This window comes from Hakea prostrata, chromosome 3, assembly GCF_041222555.1.
Source record: "Hakea prostrata isolate BN-2017 chromosome 3, UWA_Hpros_2, whole genome shotgun sequence".
Lineage (NCBI taxonomy): Eukaryota > Viridiplantae > Streptophyta > Magnoliopsida > Proteales > Proteaceae > Hakea > Hakea prostrata.
The window spans coordinates 43,756,196-43,779,566 of record NC_142602.1 but is presented as its reverse complement, the minus strand read 5'-3'; the positions used below and the strand labels follow the sequence as shown (position 1 = coordinate 43,779,566).

The following is a 23,371-nucleotide window of genomic DNA, read 5'->3' as shown; positions in this document are numbered from 1 at the left end:
AGGCCCCGTTCGGGGGCTCTCCAACCCGACTAGAAGAAGATGGGAGCTGGAAGAGATAGTTCTTTGGAATTTCACAAAAATCCCTTAGACGCTGGAGATGTTTGGGGTTGAGATCTCCGGGATAGAATTCGGGACCCGAAGACTTGAGATCATAGTCAATGTGAGAGGGCGTCTTGGGTTTGTTCCTTTCTTCGAGAACTGCCTCTTCGGAAAGCAATTCAGAGAAAATAAAAGGAGGCCAGCGATTGTGGCAATCCTGGGACGAGAAAGGGGTGGGCGAGGCGAATAATGTCTCTGACTCACTCGGAATTTACCAGGAGATTGATTAATACTATCAACTTCCCGCTCATCCGAAGAATCCATAGAAAGACCGAGATTGACTAAGTCCGTTCCTAAATCGGAGCAAAGAGGTTCTTGGTCAAGAGGGTCGTCCCTAGCTAAGTCAGCAGTTGCTCTCACAATACGAGAGTCAGAAGAGCCTGAGAAAGCATCTTCACTGGAATAATGCATGGATTGGGTTCGGGAAGACGTCTCGGGACTGGAGATCGTGGCAGTCGGGACCTCCAGTCGGGAGGGGGCTCGGGCTATTTCCTTGCCTTTTCTTAAATTATCCATAATACGGAAATGACAAAGGAAAGAAATGAAGAAAAGTTAGAGAAAACTTACTGGTTTGAAGATTGGAATAGCGAGTTGGAGAAAGCAAGCAACGCAGTCAGGGGACTTCAGAGGGAGTTTGCAAGCAAAAAATTGAAAATGAGGATTGAACCTCTATTTATAGTGAGGAGGAGGAAGATGAAGAGACACATCCAACGGCTGTGAATCAAGCAAAGCGACGGTTGAGATCTGGCACATGAAAGGTCGCGATCCAACGACCAACAATGAACAGACACAACGGTCGAGATTAAAGGACTCAAGATCTCAATCAAACGGCCCTTGATCGAATAAATCAACGGCTGAGATAACACGACCATTCGCATATCAGAAGCAGCAATAAGTATGAATTAGTACGACGATTGGGAATTACGAAGGCCTTGGAGAAATAATGGCTCTCATTCAAGACGACGTCCTAAAGTTTCTCCAAGAAGAAAGAAAATTTTCTAAGAAGCCTGGGAGTAACATTCCATACGTTCGAGAAGTCAATCGCACGGAATGGGGGGCTCTGTTGTGGGAAAGAAGGTCCCGATTCCCCCCCCGGGAGAGATGCACCTCCCTCGGGCTGGTGCATCTCTTCCCTCATAAAGGGTCCCGAGGTGCCCCCCCTCTTTGTTATCTGGTTTCTTCCTTGAAGAAGGTCCCGAGGGCCTCACTCGGGAGAGACACCTCCCTCTTGGGCAGGTTCATTTATTCGTTGGAGAAGTGCCACACTTGGGAAAAATATACATCTATATCCAACTCTAGCATTTCTCAGAAGACTCTCTTGACTAAGTCAAGAAGAGTTAGTTACGCATAAACACTCAGCATATCTATTCCGAGAATTGGGGAGGTGAGTCAGCATAACGGCTTATCAGGTGCGACAAAGAAGGAGCCGTTATTCCACTACTCCACTCACTCCTCAACTATCGATCCGGAATTTAAGGAATCACCGCCTCCAGGTAACTTCTATATAAACCTACCTCCAACATGGAGAAAGGTAACGAGAACTTTCATCTGAGTACTTACTCATTACGTTCTTGAGAACTCTCTCAAGAACCATTATTGTTACCTAGGTTGATTTGAGCGTCGGAGGCGGTTCCCCGGCCAAAACTAGGTCGGACCGTTCTTGCTTTCTTTGTGTGTGCAGGCATCCCCATTATTCTAACTTGGTTGGAGAGCTCTTAAGGTGGTCATCCTGCTCTCGAAGAAGTTCTAGACGCACCCCTCACATACTTTACCTTTTTTTTTTTTTTTCCAAACAAATTTCATAAAAAAAAAATAAAACTAAAAAAAACAAAAAACAAAAACAACAAAAAAAAAACAAATCAACAAAAAAAAAAAAAAAAAAAAAAAAAAAAGGGAAAAAAAAAAAACAACCAATTTGAATTTTTTTTTTTTATTAAAAAAAAAAAAAAAAAAAATATATATTTATTAAAAAAAAAAATAATAATGATTTTTGCTTCTACTTTTTTATCATCCAACAAAAAAAAACCCCCCCGATTGCTAATTTCTGTTATAAAATAAAAAAAAAACATAGAATGTGAATATAGGTAGCATGTAAACAACATTTAATGTTCTTGATTGCTTGTGCATACCTAGTCTCCAGTGCTTCAAACAAATATGAATTGAAGAATCACACCCTGACAGTCATTACTCCTTGATGCACTCACAGCAAGTAACAAACATTTGCAGTCAAGAGATCGACATTCATTCATCATGCATTCTGAAATTAAAACACGTTTTTTTTCTATTTTATTTTTCCAGAGGGGGAAGGGTGATCGACTTTTCTGTGGTGGTCAAGCAACAGAATCAAGTTGGAGGATTGTTTAATTGGGATTCTATAATAAAGACAACTCAAACGGAAACCCATCATCATATAAATGCATGGAACAAGCCAAGCAACACATAAAATCATAAATTACTGGAGGATTAGAAGGCTTTCTTCAATCCGTGGAGACTACTGCATTTCTTTTTGTCATCGAGATGCTAATGTATGGCACAAAGCTTCGCACCTCTTAGCAATTTTAGAAAAAAGAAATATCATTGATGTGCCTTGTAGTCTGATTTTGCTTATCAAGCCGCTGGTCAGGAAGTGCTACAAATTCATCATCCTTAGAGGCTGCGGCCATCTCCATGTTCGGAAGGAGGCAAAGAAACAAAGATGGAGAAGAAGAGATGATGCATAATGTCAAACACTTTTAAGTTTCCACACTGCCAAACCCAGTCAATAAACAAGCACTTAATTTCCACACTGTCTCCCTTTTTGGTGTTTTGTTTGTCCCTTTCGTTGATTTTTTTTTATTCTTTTTTATTTTGATTTTGTCTTTTTTTAGACGAGTACTAACTAAGAGGGGTGTGCTTGTTATTTTGGTCTAATGGAAAGATGTAACATTGAGGAGTACAATGTAGGGGGTGTACCTTTTGAGTAGGGGTATTAGAGTATACCATAACTAAACTGAGTTTGTACTTTTATATAGTAGTATGACATGAATCATTCTAGTTTAAGTTATGGTAGAGTCCTTTTTAGAATTAGAGTCCTATTAAGGTCCACCTTCCAAGGTTGAGTCCTAGTGTGAGTTTTTTTTTTTGGGGGTTTTTGTTGTTTGTGTGTGTTTTGTAAAAGACAAATTGGTTGAATATTAAAAATTGAGATTTGAAGGCGCAGCTGAGGAGTCGTGGATTTTCCCCGGAAGGAAGGACTTGTGGCTGCTGTGAGATCGAAATTTCTGCAGACATCTGAAGTGCTAAAGCCATGGAACTTAGTTATTTCGCTAGAGGGCGAAATAAAAAATGGACCGAAACTGAGATTTCAACCTTTCGCGAAAAATCGAACAAAATCACGAATTTCTGACGAATCTTCAAAATTTCTCTGGACATAGTGCTTGTTAATTTGTAAGGCACCATTAAAGCTTAATATAAAGTTTAGTCCTATTAGGAGGTTATCCCACGGAGTTGGTCTTGGACAAACTTTACCCATCTGGAACCACTGACTTTGGCCACAATTAGTTTTGAAACTAATTAATGGATTTTTCAGCATCTTATCTATTGTATGGGGTATACCATCTATTCCTCTACTGATAGTGGGTGGTATATCTACTAAAAACTTAGGATCATTGAACCATTTAGGGTTCAATGTACTAATTGTACAACCCGTATTTATTATTCCGGTTAAAGAAACTATCTTAGTACCAACTTTGACTTGACATTCTACCTCAATAGATTTCAAATCATCTTTTGTTTGGCAAAGGGGTATCTGTACTTCTTCGAAATCTGAGCTGAGGTGCTTGGTTGATTGGTAGAACCAAAACCTCCTCTCCTCTTAATTTCAGGACCAATACCATAATTTGGTATAATTATGATCTGGGCAATCTTTTCTCCTTCGGAGATAACTATCTCTTTGTCATTGTGGTTCATCATACAAATCTTTATGGAATCTGTATAATCTGCATCTAACACACCTCCAAGGATTTGCAAACCTTGTGATGCGTAATAAGATCTATCTTTGACTATCATTCCGAACTTATTACTGATTGTATAAGTAACGAACGTATCAATGATAGTTAGCTTTTGAAACTCAAGGATACAATCATATGGGATAAATATGTCGTACCCTAAACTGTATTTTGTAGATTTCCGAGGGTGCAAAGCTACCTCAGAAAACCATCTGATATCAGGGTCTGGATCTTCATTTATTTTAGCATTGATAATTGCTAACTCATCTTGTAAAAGTTCTAACTTAGTGGAATCTCTTTTTTCTTGTAATTCCGGGATAGTAATTTTACTTTCCCTTTCTTCAACAAGTATTACTGAGTTATTTAGGCAAAAAACACATCTTTCGTCAAGGCAATTTCTGCATTGGTATCTTAGGTCTAATCCAGGGTATTTTCTACAGCCTGAACAAGCAATATGGTATCTTCCACCTTTGTGCTTCCAAAGATGTTTATCTTTTTCACATTGGTTCTTAACCATCCTGATATATAAGGCTGAAGGATTAACTAATTGGTTAATCAGATCTGGGTATGGTTCATTATCTTCTTCTTGGGTATCTGGTATTTCTACTGATACAACACTATATACTGATTCTTGATCTGACATCTCTTGATCTACTGCAATCAAGCATTCATTGGTATTTTGTACCACCATTGCTCTTTTGCTATTTGTATTGACTAATTTGGGACATTCTTTTACCAGATGACTGGTATCTCCACAATTATAACATGTCAATCTAGTCTTATAATTCCTATTTGGGTTATATCTCCTAGCATGTTTCTAGGGATCTAAGAAGGGCTTCCTCCTAGTGGATCTTCTTAAATACCAATTTCTCCTTTCCTGGTAGGATCTTTTTCTAGGTCTTTCATAATAACTTATCTGAGGTTTCCTAGGTGCTTGGATGTATCTAGGTTTTCTCCTTGGTTTGTGATCTTGATTTCTTTCACCAAATGCTTGTGTGGTGAAAATATCTTTACAAAATCCAAAATCTGTACTTTGAAACTGCCTTTGTATCTGTATAAAAGTACATTCTTCAACTAATTTTGTAATTATATGTGTGATTCGTATACACACATTATCTTTTGCAGGGTCACCTTCTCTTGGGATCCAACTATCTTTAATCTTTGTTCCAAGGGGTCCTGGTAACTTCTTAAATAACTTGTCCATTATCTCCTTAGTAAAAATATTACCACTTATACTAGTATAATAGTAATACAACTTAAGGAATGGTTTTATGTATCTGTAACTCTGAAGGCTTAACTGTTCAAGATTAGTTAAAGCCATAGCTTGAACCTTTGTTTGTGCACTATTGGGATCTTGTCCAGTACATAACATATGAATAAAACTTGTAAAATTATAGGGATTTACTCCTAGACTTACAAGTCCAGTATATGACTGTGGGTATTCTGTTTTATACCTTTCCCAATTAGCTTTCATGGATTCCCCTAAAAAGGTTTCCAAATATCTGTACATCTCTTCTGATGTCCAATTACGAGTTTCTTTAAAGAATTCGTTAACGACATTCTGTTTCCAGACATCTATGACACTGTCCCACCTTTGAGGATCATGGTGTCCTAGGTTCAGTAATCTTCATGTTCCTGTGATAGTATCTAATCCTAATCTAACTGGAGGCTCTACAGGCATTTCTCTTCCTCGAGGCCTGATTATATCTCCTGGTCCAATTTGTTCAACATCATAATCTAATTTTTCTATTTTTAATCTAGGTCTGTCTCCAAACCTCATATCTGAATTACCTGGTCCATATGGCTTACTAGGGTCATATGGAGCTCCTTGCATGTTCATTCCTACAAAATTTTCTTTGTCTAATTCTTCACCAACATCTTCCAAATCAGAAGGAATCTGATTCAAGTCTTCATCCTGCTTATCCATTCTAATTCTTATGCTGTCTTTGGTTGGTTCAGGGATTGACCTTATCCGCTCATCCTTTTCGGTAGGCTCATCATCTATTTTTGCCAAAAATTTGGATTCAATCTCAGCAGCTTCTGTATGGGTATTATCCTCAAATATGATTCCTCGTCTTCTGAGAACATCTTCTACCATCAACCTCATTCTTTCATCTCCTCTTTTTATAGCTCTTTCTTTAATTTCACGAGTTTTGTTTCTCTGTCCATCAAAGTCTACTCAAATTCCGATCTTATGCTACTACTATCTTCATCTCTCCTATCTCTGATACTCTTTGTTGAGTTTCTAAATAATTATGGAATCTAGCAAAGTATTACCTTGCGAATCTTGGTATAAGGTATTCTCTGTTGGAGTAATTACCTTATTATCCTTTTGGTGGATGAGTTGTGTGACATCCCATTCTAATCCTACCAACCTTATCGGGTCAATCATGGCTGGTTTTTGTAAAGCTATATGTTTTGATGCTATTCCTTGGATAACATCGTCTATCTCGCACATTAAACTTGATTGTAGAATTATTGGAGGTTTTCCCATAAATCCTACGCATGCCAAAGGTTATGTCCAACGTAACTCTCATAGCCTTTTGTCATAATCTTTAATCTTATCTCGACGCATCCTTTATATCTTTCATAAAATCTGGAGCAATATAGAATAATCCTATATTGTTGTTCATATCTACTTCAGTAACTACTATAATGGATTCTGCAGGGTTTTGCCATCCATCATCCTCGGGGGCTACTAGTACTTTGGTACCTAAATTCTTTCTTGTCAATCCTTTAATGCCAATTACTATGACACCAAGATGTAATAAGTTCATCTTCTTATTCAATCTTAACTTTCCCAATGTTTCATCGGATAGAACCTGGGATTACTCCGGTTTGGCTTCCAAGACATTCATGGGTTGTTCTTGGTAAGCTCTTACTAAGCGAGATCTTTAAGAAAACCATTCCGAGCATACAACTCTTCTCGGTTTTAATAAACTCAATCTATTGTTTCTAAAACTTTCTATATTCTGGTCAATATCTATGACTTCTTCTAGTGCAAGACTTTGGCTGCTAGAAGATCTAAATCTTCCGAATATTCTTCCTATGGTAGTCTCGAACCTGTTTGAGCCACTTGACTCATATCCTGATCTTTTTACAGAATTGGATCTTCCCATAAATGGTCTAATACTCATTTTGAGAAATATGGACCAAATCTGAATGTCTTATCCTGGGAATACTTAATGAAGTCTCCTTTGGGTTTTACAATATTCTCAGTAACCTTTAACCTATCCAAGGACGAATTCAAGTTGTCAATTTCAGACTTGAAACAAGATTGGTTGGCTAATTTTGGATTCTATCCTATCAAGCTTTTCCATGATAGTCTTGAGCATCTCTAGTTCAATATTATTCTGGACTATGATAACTGTATCTGGAACTCCTGGAGCTTTGTATTTGGTTATTCCTACATTTTCTTCTAGTAGGTCTCCCCAATATAACTCTTTCAATCTTTCTTTGGTTCTCATATAGTCTGTACTGCAAGATAAACTCATATTCCAAATAATTTTTGGTTAAACTTTCAAGGTTATCTATCTTTGTATCTATTAAGGACATTCTCTTTCTAAACTCTTCAATCTTGTTGCCTTTGGAGGCTCATCTTTTGGGCTTCAACTTCTAAATTTTCTAGATTTGCTAGAGTCTGTCTTTCTATATCTTTAGGTTCTCTTAACCTTAATTGGTGGATTAACTCTAGTATTTCATCTTTGGAGGGAATCTTAGATAAATCAATGTTGAGGATTATTTTTCTATAATCTTCAATCTTATGATTTATGTAATCTAGATTTTTAAGAATCTGGTTGTTATCTTTTCCTAAATCAAGAGTCTGATTTATCTGTTTTAATATCTTATTTTTATCTCCTATGATATCGGCTATCCTATCTATAGTGTTTTGGATTTTACTCCAATTATCTTCTAGACTTATACTCATGCTTATAACTAAATCCATGAGAGAATTAATTATTTCATGGGTATCATCTAAATCTTCCACATGCAGCCTATGCCCGAGTGAATAGACCGAAAATAACATTTGATCTTATATCTATCTATAGTAGTGGTAATCTGCTATCTTATCCGAAACTTCGAGACCAAGATAATCTAATCTTTTAAATCAGCTCATCATTGTACCAATTTTCGGTATCTGTAATTTCATTATCTTCTCCATATTCCAAGGGATAATAATCTGAACCTTCTTCACTCAAATAAAAATCTTCACGACTTATTTCGTGTTTAAAACATATCTCATCAGCAATCTCTTCTAATATGAGTGGATAAGGTCAATCCCTTAATCGACCAATGACAGCATAAGAATTAGAATGGATAAGCAGGATGAAGACTTGAATCAGATTCCTTCTGATTTGGAAGATGTTGGTGAAGAATTAGACAAAGAAAATTTTGTAGGAATGAACATGCAAGGAGCTCCATATGACCCTAGTAAGCCATATGGACCGGGTAATTCGGATATGAGGTTTGGAGACAGGACCTAGATTAAAGATAGAAAAATTAGATTATGATGTTGAACAAATTGGACCAGGAGATATAATCAGGCCTCGAGGAAGAGAAATGCCTGTAGAGCCTCCAGTTAGATTAGGATTAGATACTATCACAGGAACATGAAGATTACTGAACCTAGGACACCATGATCCTCAAAGGTGGGACAGTGTCATAGATGTCTGGAAACAGAATGTCGTTAACGAATTCTTTAAAGAAACTCGTAATTGGACATCGAAGAGATGTACAGATATTTGGAAACCTTTTTAGGGGAATCCATGAAAGCTAATTGGGAAAGGTATAAAACAGAATACCCACAAATCATATGACTGACTTGTAAGTCTAGGAGTAAATCCCTATAATTTTACAAGTTTTATTCATATGTTATGTACTGGACAAGATCCCAATAGTGCACAAACAAAGGTTCAAGCTATGGCTTTAACTAATCTTGAACAGTTAAGCCTTCAGAGTTACAGATACATAAAACCATTCCTTAAGTTGTATTACTATTATACTAGTATAAGTGGTAATATTTTTACTAAGGAGATAATGGACAAGTTATTTAAGAAGTTACCAGGACCCCTTGGAACAAAGATTAAAGATAGTTGGATCCCAAAGAGAAGGTGACCTCGCAAAAGATAATGTGTGTATACGAATCACACATATAATTACAAAATTAGTTGAAGAATGTACTTTTATACAGATACAAAGACAGTTTCAAAGTACAGATTTTGGATTTTGTAAAGATATTTTCACCACACAAGCATTTGGTGAAAGAAATCAAGATCACAAACCAAGGAGAAAACCTAGATACATCCAAGCACCTAGGAAACCTCAGATAGGTTATTATGAAAGACCTAGAAAAAGATCCTACCAGGAAAGGAGAAATTGGTATTTAAGAAGATCCACTAGGAGGAAGCCCTTCTTAGATCCCCAGAAACATGCTAGGAGATATAACCCAAATAGGAATTATAAGACTAGATTGGCATGTTATAATTGTGGAGATACCAGTCATCTGGTAAAAGAATGTCCCAAATTAGTCAATACAAATAGCAAAAGAGCAATGGTGGTACAAAATACCAATGAATGCTTGATTGCAGAGATCAAGAGATGTCAGATCAAGAATCAAGATATAGTGTTGTATCAAGTAGAAATACCAGATACCCAAGAAGAAGATAATGAACCATACCCAGATCTGATTAACCAATTAGTTAACCCTTCACATTTGTATATCAGAGATGGTTAAGAACCAATGTGAAAAAGATAAACATCTTTGGAAGCACAAAGGTGGAAGATACCATATTGCTTGTTCAGTGCTGTAGAAAATACCCGGATTAGACCTAAGATACCAATGCAGAAATTGCCTTGACGAAAGATGTGTTTTTTGCCTAGATAATTCAGTAATACTTGTTGAAGAAAGGGAAAGTAAAATTACTATCCCGGAATTACAAGAAAAAAGAGATTCCACTAAGTTAGAACTTTTACAAGATGAGTTAGCAATTATCAATGCTAAAATAGATGAAGATCCGCACTCGATATCGATGGTTTTCTGAGGTAGCTTTGCACCCTCGAAAATCTACAAAATACAGTTTAGGGTACGACATATTTATCCCATATGATTGTATCCTTGAGTCTCAAAAGCTAACTATCATTGATACGTTCGTTACTTATACAATCAGTAATAAGTTCGGAATGATAGTCAAAGATAGATCTTATTACGCATCACAAGGTTTGCAAATCCTTGGAGGTGTGTTAGATGCAGATTATACAGATTCCATAAAGATTTGTATGATGAACCACAATGACAAAGAGATAGTTATCTCCGAAGGAGAAAAGATTGCCCAGATCATAATTATACCAAATTATGGTATTGGTCCTGAAATTAAGAGGAGAGGAGGTTTTGGTTCTACCAATCAACCAAGCACCTCAGCTCAGATTTCCGAAGAAGTACAGATACCCCTTTGCCAAACAAAAGATGATTTGAAATCTATTGAGGTAGAATGTCAAGTCAAAGTTGGTACTAAGATAGTTTCTTTAACCGGAATAATAGATACGGGTTGTACAATTAGTACATTGAACCCTAAATGGTTCAATGATCCTAAGTTTTTAGTAGATATACCACCCACTATCAGTAGAGGAATAGATGGTATACCCCATACAATAGATAAGATGCTGAAAAATCCATTAATTAGTTTCAAAACTAATTGTGGCCAAAGTCAGTGGTTCCAGATGGGTAAAGTTTGTCCAAGACCAACTCCGTGGGATAACCTCCTAATAGGACTAAACTTTATTTTAAGCTTTAATGGTGCCTTACAAATTAACAAGCACTATGTTCAGATTAATAGACAGAGTATTATGATTCCCACTCTTCCCTACTCCAGCCCTCAGAGTAGCGAGCGAAACGTGGTGGATAAGATAAGAAAAATTCTTGATTGCAAATGCAAAATACCAGGTTCTTGTAAGATTGCCTTAGATATTGAAGAAGATGAAAATTTTGAGTTCAGAATAGAACAAGAATTATTAGAAGAAGAATATGAGTTTAATTCTTGTTATGAGGTTGAAACAGATTATTTAGATTTTAGAAGATTTGAATCTAATTTTCATGAACTGACAATTCAAAAGGTTCTAGAAAAACTAGAAACATCAAAGATTATACAAGATAAAAATCCCTTAGAATTCTGGCATATAGATAAGCCAATGATTGAGCTAAAGATAAAAAATCAGGATATGAGGATTATTACAGAAACCCTAAGTATAATCCCAAAGATGATGAAGAGTTCGATATGCACCTTAAAGAGCTCAAAGAACTTAGATTAGTACAAGATTCAAATAGCCCCCATAGGTCAGCTGCTTTCATTGTAATGAAAGAATCAGAAAAGAAAAGAGGTAAAAGTAGAATGGTGATAAACTACAAAAGATTGAATGACAATACTCAAGATGATGCATACAACATCCCCAAGAGAGATTTCCTTGTCTCACTAATAGACAAAGCAAAGATATTCAAAGAAGTTTGATCTTAAATCTGGTTTCCACCAGATAAAGGTCCACAAAGATTCAATTCCATGGACTGCTTTTACAACAAGCAGAGGACATTACGAATGGAACGTAATGCCTTTTGGACTAAAGAATGCCCCTTCGTGTTCCAACGCAGAAATGGATCGAGATATTCTTAGATTACAGAGAATTTATTGCAGTCTATATAGATGATATTTTAGTATTCAGCAGAAATGAAAAGGAACATGTTGAGCATTTGCTCACTGCCTTTAGACTATTTGCTAAACATGGTTTAGTCATTTCTAAGAAAAAATTAGAGATAGCCAAAGAACAGATTAACTTTCTGGGCTTAGTCTTAGGAAAGGACCTGATATCTTTACAAGATCATATTTCGAGAAAAATCTTGGAATTCCCAGATGTCCTTGAAGGAACAACCCAGATTAAATCTTTTGTTGGCTTAGTCAACCAAGCCAGAAATTTTATAAAAGATTTGGGAAAAATCTTAGGCCCCCTATATGCTAAGACTTCCACAAAAGTTGAGAAAAGATTTAACCAACAAGACATTAAGTTGGTCCAAAGAATAAAACAGCTGATTTCAAAAGTTAAACCCATGAGATATCCCAAAGATAATTATTACCATATTGTTGAAACAGATGGTTCACAAGAAGGATGGGGAGCAATACTCAAAATTAGACCAAATGAGTATTCACCTAAATCCAGTGAAGAAATCTGCAGATATGCCTCTGGTTTGCACCAGAACAAAAATTTGGCAAAGAATAGATTTTGAAGTTGAGTCCGTTATTAAAGGATTAGAAGCCTTTGAACTTTTTCTTCAAAATAAAAAGATTCTTGTTAGAACTGATCGCCAAGCCATAGTCAGATTTTATAAAAATTTAAATGAAAAAAAGATCTCACAAAGAAGATGGTTGATTTTTAGAGATACCATCATTAACAAAGGTTTTGATATAACCTTTGAACATATTAATGGAAAAGATAATTTTCTTGCAGATGGATTATCCAGATCCTTATTTGGAAAATAATTTGCAGGAACTAGATTTGGTCAAGCTTCCCACCCAAAGATATGGCTGATTCTCACCCAAAGATTCTCAAGATACGATCGATTCCCACTCAAAAGATACTTCCATTGAAGAGGTTATAGCTTCTGTGGTTAATACCCGAAGCAGCAAAGATAAAGTTCCTCAGATGGGAAGTGCTAACTTGAAAAAGAAGCATGTACCCAAGAAGATTATGTATGGGCAGAGATACCTCTACACCATAGATGAAAGATTTCAATTCAAGGTTCTACTTGAAGTTGAAGAACAAGATAAAACAATTTTAGATAATCTTTGGATTTTTCATCACCAGAGTATCCAAGATCCAGCAGATAAAAGCAAGCGTGACTATTTTAGCTCAGTCATGAATTGCTTAAATTATCAGATGAACATGGCTTATTCCAAGTCAAAATCCAGTTATAGATACTACGTTGTGTTTAAAGGAAAGCTGCCTGGAATTTATACACAATGGTCAAATGTCTCTGTTTGCATCAGAAATTTTGACAAGCCTCTTTACAAAGGCTATGTTGATTTATCTGAAGCATTGAAGGATGCCAGGAAGACTCTTGGTATTAACTTCTACAAAGATCCGAAGATTGAAAAAGTTGATCAAAAAGATTTCAAAGGAGCACTTATGGCGTGCGATGAGTGTTCTATCACAAAGATGGAGATAAAAGATCTCACTGAGCAATGTGAAATAAACAGGGTGTCTGCACTGCGCCTTGTTGAAGAAGTAAACAGCTTAAGGCTTGCGAACCGTAAGCTTGAAAGCGAGAAAGTAGAGTTGACAAGACATCTACTTCGTGCCAAAGATCTCTTAGGCATGAATGAGTCGTGAGATTATGACATCATTTGTCGTAAAAGCATAAGAAAAGATCAAATGAAGATTCCAAAGATAAACCCTCTACGATAAACGGATTGTAGAAGCTTTAGAACCTCCTATCCAAAGAATATGTAAAATCAATTAATGAAATGCTTTGGTACAGGTCAAGAAGCTACTATCAGCGGAAGATGGTGGACCCAGTTCATCCAGTTCTACAGGATCAGATGGCTCGTAGAAGGCCCTCCAGAAGAGATGAGTATAATAGAAGATCCAGAAGAATAGTCATTGCCCAACTTGGAGACATTTCTATTCTAAGATGGGTAAACAGATATGGCCGGATACTTGGACGAAGATTCAAGAAAAATAAGAAAGCTACCTGTTTTCTGAAAAGATATGAAAAGAAGCATGATGAAAAGGTGACCAAGAAAGCCAATAGAAGGAGCAGATCCCAAATCATGGAAATGATGGATGATCAGCCCTTGAGATACAACGAGACTATTGCAGAAATCATTAGCCTCGCAGCTTAAGATTTTGAAGTAGGAACAGTAATTGCCTAAAAGATTCCACTCACAACAAAGATGCCGCTGACGTCATGCTGATGTCATGTAACCACTAAATAAGAGTCCTTTTATCTTTTATTAAACTACCTTTTATAGTTTTTGGATTCCACTTTATCTTTTATTAAATTATGTTGTATAAACTTTGAAGTCCAAAGTCTATAAATAGGACTTCTTGTTTTAAATAGAAAATGAATGGAGAGAGCTTGAGAGAGGAGTGAAGCTCTGTAATAGTAACTCGTTGTAAGGTTTGTAATAGATGTTTATGAAGTACTACTTTCAAATATTGCACTTGTCTTGAGAATATCAAAGCAAAGAAAGACTGCGTCTTCTTCCGTAAGTTTCTTTTTTTAATTTCTTTAAGATATGGGCTTGTAGTAGTGTAGTAATTATGTATTTCATGTCATCTGCATGCATATTCGAGGTGGATAACCGTGGAACATGCCTACAGTAGTGCCTCTGTTCTTGGTGACGACCACCACTGCATACATGTAGCTACATATCTCATTAATAATCCCAGATGAGTAGTTTCAGTGATAACCGAAACTAGATGTATGCTCGATGAGTACAAAGTTGAAAGAGACCCAACTCCAGTGCTACCTAGAATTGGTGAAAAACTCACATTCTAAAGTCGATGTTAAAAATAATCCTAAGAATTATCTAGAAGTTCAGACGACTGTTTATAACCCCGTGAAATAGTCGGTGAGGTGCCTAACGGTCTGAAAGTCTGTCTAAGTCTTAAAGAATGAGTAAAGTTAAAGGACCCTATTTGATAAAGTCAAGAGGTAAAGGCTATAATAGTCAAGGACTAGGTAAAGGCCTCAGCAGAGCCGTGAAGGGCAAGTAGTGTAAGTCCCGTTATGCCGGCGAGGTTGTAGAGGTGCCAGATGAGTCTGTTTATGGAAGCCTCTTTTGACCTAAGGAGACAAGTACCATTAATTTGGTTGGGTTACTCCTTGAAAATTAAAAATTTCACACTTGACTTTGCATATCATTTAGACTTTGCATCAACTCATATAGAACTCAATAAAATTTGAGATCTGGTTGAAAGCAGACAGAAATGTATCCCTTGGCCCAAAAGGAAATGCAGAAAGCATCTGCTTTGCAATGCCCTTCCCGAGCGAGCTTGGCTATAAGTCTCAAGGGAGGGAAGGAAAAAAAAAAAAAAGGAAAGCAAAGCTGGGGTTTTGGTGTGTTTTTTTATATTTTGTGTAACAAAAACTTTTTTTTTTAATTTTTTATTTAAAAAAAGAAGGGGAAAGAAGGGACGGGGGAAATTCCATATGATTGGGAGAACCTCAGTGAAGAAGCTATGGAGGCGCTAATGAGAAGTGACGATGTATGTTACGAAGCCACATACGGATGCCTGGAGTGCGTTTATAACACCCATTGATGGTATATTATGTGCTATTTGCCTACTTTAGCACAGAAGTCAGCAAAAACATGTATGGTAAATCACAGCATAGTGCTGAACCAAGCATTTGGCACAGTTTTTTTTTTGTAACAAAGGCGCTTTTTATATATAGGAAAATTGGGGTTGGGATAATTACATATGCCGCCGGTAAGGATTGAGCCCACAATCTCTCCACACATATGCCGCTGGTAAGGATTGAGCCCACAATCTCTCCACTGAGAGGTGAGTTCTCAACCACTGCACTATCCTTCCATTTGGCACAGTTTTTCCGTATGCCAGAGAAGCAATTCTGTTTGGAAACGCGGGGCACAAGTGAGGCTTGAGGGTTATCGATGTAATTTTCACGATAATCTAAAAGCTCCTCATCACTGTCGTATCTCTCGACTCTCTGGACGCTCTGGTTATCGTCTCTCTCAACGGTCATCTTTCGCACCCCTATATAAATATAAGACCTCTCGTCTCTCTCTGCTCTCTCTCGTCTCTCTGCCCCTCTTCGTGGCTCTGTCTCGTCTCGCTCAAGAATCTGGGTTGCTGGACTCTCTCGAGTTTGTCTGCCTGCTTTGTATTGGAGGTTGAAGAAGAGCATCAAGTCGGGCAAACCGATTTCGCGAGAAGAGGAGCCCTTGCATCTGTGACTGCCCTCCTCCTTTGTCTCTCAGCAATATCGCCTGTGGTATGTTTTTGCCTACTCCTTTTCCCCCAATAATTTATGTTCGGATTAGAGTGAAATTAGGGATTACCCTGACCTCTGGTTGTGGATTCTGCGCTGTAGTTCGAGCAAGGTTTCCGAAGAGCTTTTGGTTGTGGATTCTGCTTTCAAGTTCTCTCACCTAGTCTCTCTCATCTCGCTCAAAGGTGTGTATGACTCTGCTGTGCCAGCCCAACTATTGAGCTAGTGTAACCTCCAATTTTGCCCAGATAAGGCCATCTTCAGTTCCTGTTTTTGAGTTGTATGCTAATCCTGTTACGACTTCTGTGCATAGACTACGATCGAGAGGTTGAAATGCAATTTCCTTTCTATCACCTGTTTCTGAGTTAAGCTTTTGTACCTACTGCTGCTACGGCTCTTTAATAGAAAGCTAGAATTTTTCCATGTTCTTTGATTAACTTAATTAAGTTGATGTTGCTTGTTACTTTGCACTTTTGATCTTTTCTTGTTATTTCTGTGCCTCCATTGCTATCCCGTTTGTGTTGGCTGCTATTTACTTGTGGGTGTTTAATTATGAGTTATGGCTGCTGATTAGGATGGGTTTCATGTATTCCATCTAATGAGTAGAGGATATGTTGCTCATTTGGATTTTGAACTGCTGTGCATGGATACTGTTAGTTTCTAATTCTAATCTTATAGGCAAGGAACGAAGTTTCGGAAAAATTCGCCGGCTGGGCGAACCTAGCGAACTCATGGGTTTGTCTCTCAAGCGAGAATTATAATTTTTGTTGGCGCGGAGATGGGTGCTGCACAATTGAAAATAAAAAAAACAAAAATAAACAATCACATGTGACCTGACATAGTGACATCACATTACTTGGGAGAATGGGAAAGTGGGAATCGTGGGATAATATAAAAATCAAAACTGAGTGGGAATTTGGGAAGTGGGATAATATAAAAATCAAAACTGAGTGGGAATTACTTTAGGTTTCGAGAACCGTGAACCTTCATCTTTGCAGATGCAGTCATGGAGGTGAAGCGATGGAGTGGAGCGGTGTTCGATTGAGCAGTGGAGTTAGTTGCTGATGGAGGTAGATCGTTTTTAGGCTTCTCTTCTTCCCCGAAATTCTATATTCCTTCTCCGGACGACAACACCCGGAGCTTACAAGAAGAAATAAGAACAAACGAGTAACGAGTTCGAAAGCGAGGAGAAAAATCACAAACCATCGCCAACACTGTCAATTCCTTGTTCGATTCTCTTGTTTTTTTTTGCATTTCTTCCCTTCAAATGTAGGGATTTCATTCAAGATTGGGTTTTTAAGGCTAGGGTTTGAGATTTTGGGAATTTTTAGGGTTTATTTCTTCTGTTAATGGGGCTGGATTCTCTCCCGGTTTTCCTTTTCCTTTAGAAAATGACGAACACGATTCTCTTTGTGAAGCCTTGTCTTGTGGCGGAGCAACCGGGAGGGAGAAACAGAGGGGACCGAATGTTCGAGAAATCGGCGGGATCTCCGCCGATCAGGAAGGGTGCGAGATATCGCCGAGAAATCCGCGATATCCGGCCAATCTCGCTTTCGCCCCCACACTTTCGGTTTCGCGCAGTACCGACATCGTGCATTTCGGCGATATTTCGCGAAATTCCTCCGAAATTACCTTCCATGCTTATAGGTACTAGTTTCAATTGTTCTATAATATCTCCAAGTCTGTCGATTGGATTGAACCCACACTTTAAAAAGTTTAAGGAGTTGAGGACACCTTTTAATCATATAAATTTGATGCCTATTGGATGTCTGGATTGGGAGGGATTATCACAGAGCTTAATCTTGCTGGTTGCTTGATTATGCACTTCAAGATCTAGTTGTGGGTGGGATTCTAAAGTACACCCTTTAGTTAGATCGAAACCATTAACATGTATAAATGTTCCAAAGCCAAAGGCATTAATGGTTAGTGGTCTTTTTATTGTAGCAAAATCTTTATAATACTAAACTGGAGTTCAACTGTTGCTGTCAACAAAATCTCCTTTTAACATATTTTAACTTTGGTTGTATTTTCTAGATATTTTGTCAGATTTCTTTTTTAAAGTGAGAATATGACATCAAGAAGAACTATTGTTTTTGACAGTCATGGAATTTCTAATGCTGCATCTTTCTGGATTTTTATTAAATGGGTGGGATGTTCTTGATGGTTTGCCTAGTGTCACTTGTTTTCTTCAATATACTTGATTGTATGTGACCACCTGTGTATGAATTGAACCAGCATATTTACGTATTTTTATTTATTTTATATTTATCTTTTTAAATATTTTATTAAAAAATGTGTCCATTTTGGCACAGAAGTCGTACATACCATACAAGATTCTGTGCCAAGATGGGCCAGAGAAATGTGCCCATCTGTGTCCAACCATACAAAATTTCACTACAGATTTTGTGCCAAATTTGCCCACTTCAGCACGGAAGCATAAAAAGGAGATTCAGTGCTGAATTGAGAATTTTGGCACAGAATGATTGCCATACAACCCCTTAATTCCTTCTTGCTTCAGTTGAACTCTATTAATTTTTGGACATAATTACTTTATTTCCTTTTTCATTGATTCATTCTTTTCGAGTATTGGACTTATGTAATTCTTTTATTTAATTATTTGGATTATTCTTTTTATCTTGATTCTTATTGCGTGCATTTATTATCATTGATGAGTAAACCGTGGATTTTGTGACTGTGGATTGCACCCACGGGTTATCAGACGGGTTTGATATCAGCGGGTGTAGTGTGACAAGTTTCTAGGCAGATATCCTCGAGGTCCAAGGATCCCCTGATAAGTATGGTGTATTTAATATATGTACGAATAATTAAATGTGCTTGTCGATGATCAATAAATGCTGGAATCAATGTATTGGTATGCATGAGGCCTTATACGATAAAAATTGGACTTTTCCTCGACATCGTCAAGGGAGGCATCTCTAATAAGTGATGTTCTAGGCATGGGCTAGTCCTCGGAACTTGCTACCCACTTGTCAAGTGGTCTATAGGTATCCAGTCGAACCGGGTTCATCAAGCCTAGGACTCTTGTGCAAAATTTGCATAGCATTTTGTATTTTCCAAATTTAACCTCAACCCTTAGATCTGATCTATAGACACAAGTCGATCATCCATAACCAGAAATGTAGTCTCTAAAATTCCTATGGAATTCCTCTATAAAGGGAAAATCTCACTCACGTGTAATTTACCCTTGGAAGATAAATTGCAAACCAGTGGGTTGTATGGTAACTATTCTGACACACTTATTCTGTGCCATTTGCCCACTTTGGCACAGAAGTCAGCAAAAGCATGTATGGTAAACCGGTTCAACTTTTTCAGGCTTTGGTTCAGCAAAGCTATCCTGAACCAGGCATTTGGCACAGTTTTTCCTTGTGCGAGAGAAGCTCCAAATTTTGCCAAATTGGAGCTTCTCTGACATAGAAGCAATTTGGTTTGGAAACGCGAGGCACAAGCTTGTTGTTGACGGTACTTGGGGTTATCGATGTAATTTCACGATAACCCTAAAAGCACCTCATCACTCTCGTCTCTTTGCACTCTCTCGACCTCTGGTTATCGTCTCTCTCAACGGTCATCTCTCGCAGCCCTAGATAAGACCTCTCGTCTCTCTCTCGCCTCCCTCATCTCTCGAAGCTCTCCCAAGTCTCGCAACTCTCTCTCGTCTCTCTCATCTCTATCAACTCTCTCAACTCTCTCGACTCCAAAACGAGTCTCTCCAACCGATCTTTGTGTTTGGAAGCATCTCTGCAATCGATCCTCTATTTGGAAGCATCTCTGCAGCCAATCTCTTTTTTTGGAAGCGTCTCTGCAACCGAGACTCTGTTTGGAAGCGTCTGTGCAACCGATCCTCTGTCTGGGAGCGTCTTTGCAACCAATCTCTTTGTTTGGAAGCATATCTGCAACCTATCTCTCTACCAAAAGCCGAAGTCCTCTTGTGCAAGCAAAGCCCTGTCTCTGCAACTGATCTCTCTTCAACCGAAGCCGTTTGCAACCCACTTCCGTCTGCAACCCACTTCTTCATCTTTGTTCATTGTGAGTGGAGGTCACATAGTTATCTTTTTTTGCACATAGTTGTTCTGAATAAGAAAACATGATTCATTCTTATTTTTTTGATATTGCTAAATTCGTTTTCTGTTTACATCGGAGCACAAGGGTGTCATTCCTTAGGACTCAAATGGAAATTTTTATATGGATGATTAAGTAATTCGGGCAAATTGAAAGTCTGAAATGCAAATGTTTAGTGGTATTTTGATTATGAAATGTTCAATGTAAGATGTTAAGATGCTCCTGCTTGGTTCATAATATCTCTAGAATTCTGTATTTTGTTGACCACCTCTGGAAATGTTTTTACTTGTTTATAATTATTTCCTCTGAAGATGTTCATTTTTTTTTTCTTTTTTCAGTTTGATTCTTCCTCTGGTATTCTTGTTATATTAAATAAAACCAGTTTTACAGAGTCGTGAATCATACTGATATTTGACCCTGTTCATATGATCTAGGTTGTTATGTTTTCAATTGTCTGGTTACTCTTCCATACTCCATTTTCTGATCAAACGGATCCAATTTCCTCATGTGGAGAAAAACGAGAGGCTGGTGAGAACAATTCTAGTAGGGTTTAGCAAGAATAGAACTCAGTCTTAATGATGATATTTCATATTTGTTTAGTTTAAATGGTTTTGCTGTTCTCAAGATTTGTTCAGTTCACTATGAGGCACTGAAACATCTCATCCGTTGCAATCTATGCCACTTCTCGTTCTAGTTGCATTTTGCATGGTTGGATTGCTTTTTCAGGTCCTTTTAGGAGAAGTCTAGAGGCATAACAATTTGATTTGATGCAGATTTTATCATGTTTGTGTTTAGCTTCCACTTATTGTATGCATCTTACTAAGTCGTGCTGTTATGCTGCTATTGCATCACCATTCTAATTGTAGATTAATGGATTCTTGTTGCTAGTCATTGAAATTCTATTTGTGTTAAGAATAAGCTTCAGCTGTATATTCTCTATATATATTGGTGTTAAGAATTGTCATTGCTTGTTGTGCTATTCATAACTTCATCCGCGATGAACAAATTGCCGACAAAAAGTTTGAAGAATTCGGAAACCTGAATTGGATATCTGAAGAAGTAATATTGGATCCTGATATTCCCCCTGATAACACCCAATCAGAAGCAAGACAAATGGAAGAGCAAAAGAAGAAAATTGCAAATGAATTGGCAGCAAGAGCGAGACTCCCACTAATCACTTGAAAACATTATAATCTCACTTGATTTTATGTAAGCACCTATGTATGAATTGAACCAGCATATTTACTTATTTTTAATTATTTTATATTTATCTTTTTAAATATTTTATTAAAAAAATGTGCCCATTTTGTGACAGAAGTCGTACATACCATACAAGATTCTGTGCCAAGATGGGCCAGAGAAACGTGCCCATCTGTATCCAACCATACAAGATTATGGCAATGATTCTGTGCCAAATTTGCCCACTTCAGAACAGAAGCATAAAAAGTGGATTATGTGCTGAAGTAGGAATTTTGGCATAGAATGGTTGCCATACAACCCCTTGCAAGCCTCCAAAAGTGGCTTGCATGTCCTTCCTTGTACTATTTACTTCCTGTCTATTCCCGTTGAACCAAATAGGGCCTTAAACTTCAGTTTGGAGCACGGTTCAAAACTTCACACTTGCTATCTGGATATGTAGACATTTTGGGCGGCCAACGGCTACGACTGCCTGCAAATCAAATGTGCGCTTCCAAAGTGAAAAAGTTAAGCTCGATTTTTAGTTCGGCAATTAAAAGGGCATCCAAGAAGAAGTCCAGCTCAAGCTCAGGAAGAGTCGATGCTGCAGTGAAACAGTTGGATTGCTATCTGGACAAACCATTGGAAAATTCTACTTCGAGCAGATTGGCACTGAAAACTCTGTCAGCGGAGTCTCAGTCAATACACTCTGGTGACACTTCCTCACTATTTTTTTCAATTTCCTTCTTGTTTGTTACCTGAGAAGTATTTACGTGATAAGAGTTATTTTTTTTGCTCACTTTTCTTGTAGAGGATGTCAAGAAGGTGCTGTCCGGAGAGATATCTTCTTTGATATGTGGTATGTTTTTTTTAATGAAATTCATAGCTTTGTTGTCAAAGTCTTACAGCTTTTCTTTTCTTCATTTGGGCATATTGTCAAACATCTCATGCACATTCTCTTATTTTTGTTGTTTATATTCTTGACATCCTGCTTAATTTACCCTGTTGTGTTTATAAATGTTTACTTTTTCATTCGTAGGAAATATGATTGCACTCCCAATTTCTGTGGATCTGCCTGTGCTTGATGATGGGGAATCCATGGAGAAATTGTTAGATATACCATGGATTTCAAGTATATCTAATTCCAACGTGTCATATCGTCGTAAACAAATTTCACGCAATAGGAAACAAAAGTGGGTTTTCAAGAACAACCAGAGTCATCGTTTTCGGTGGATAGTGACAATGTGTGCACAAAAGCTGGGCACCGAGCATGCACTCACGGTATTTGGCAAACTGGGCCGAGAAACTGGTGTCAAAGAATACAAAGCATTGATGGAACACTGTATCCAGAAGGCTAGGGACACTGAAGATGAAGAAGCTTCATTGCATGAGATTGATAATGCTTTCCAAATCTTTCGAATTATGAGAGAACAAGGTTTTCAAATAGAAGAACATATATATGGTTCATTCCTTATTTATTTGATTGACATGGAGATGGTGGAAGAATTCCAATTTTTTAGTGGAATTATCCAAGAGGACAACCCTGGTTCAATTTCAAGGCTGAGTTACTATGAGATGTTGCTTTGGATCAGGGTTGATGAGGAGAGTAAAGTTCAGGAGCTTTGCAGTTCCATTGCACTAGATATTCCGCGAGACAGATATAGCTTAGCAGGTATGAGATTGGTAATAGAAAGATACTTCTTCCTTCCACCATTCGTTTGTTTTCATTAGAATCAAAACATGCTTTATTTACTGGATGCAGTCCCAGTGTTGGCCTGTGTAGATTGGAAGAATAGGCTGACATTTATTGTACTTAGGAGAGACTTGAGTAATTAATGCTTTAATTTCATATGGAAAATGAATGATTTATTGTGTTGAATATAAATATTTATCCAAATTGTAAAACTTACTCCTAGTACTGGTATGGTTATTTTCTGTCCTTTTTATCTGTTATGTATTTGAATGTTGCACCATTACCCAAATAACAATTTCCTTTTTCTAGTGTTGTCTTTATTTCCTAGGAACTCAGCACATA

General features: G+C 37.5%; 1 protein-coding gene across 7 annotated transcripts in view; it reads left to right on the top strand.

Moving 5' to 3' along the window:
* The first annotated feature begins 15,793 nt into the window (after positions 1-15,793).
* Positions 15,794-23,371, top strand: part of LOC149022325 (Tetratricopeptide repeat (TPR)-like superfamily protein) — a 74,644-nt gene continuing 67,066 nt past the window's right edge. For 2 of the 7 annotated variants that reach the window (XM_089150446.1, XM_089150445.1), the window contains exons 1-6: positions 15,794-16,086; positions 16,186-16,268; positions 20,595-20,688; positions 21,800-22,048; positions 22,148-22,195; positions 22,376-23,008. In XM_089150446.1, coding sequence (XP_089006572.1) covers positions 20,601-20,688; positions 21,800-22,048; positions 22,148-22,195; positions 22,376-23,008 — 1,018 coding nt within the window. In that variant the 5' untranslated portion in view covers positions 15,794-16,086; positions 16,186-16,268; positions 20,595-20,600. The other 5 variants (XM_089150448.1, XM_089150447.1, XM_089150450.1 and 2 more) reach the window with 5 other exon arrangements.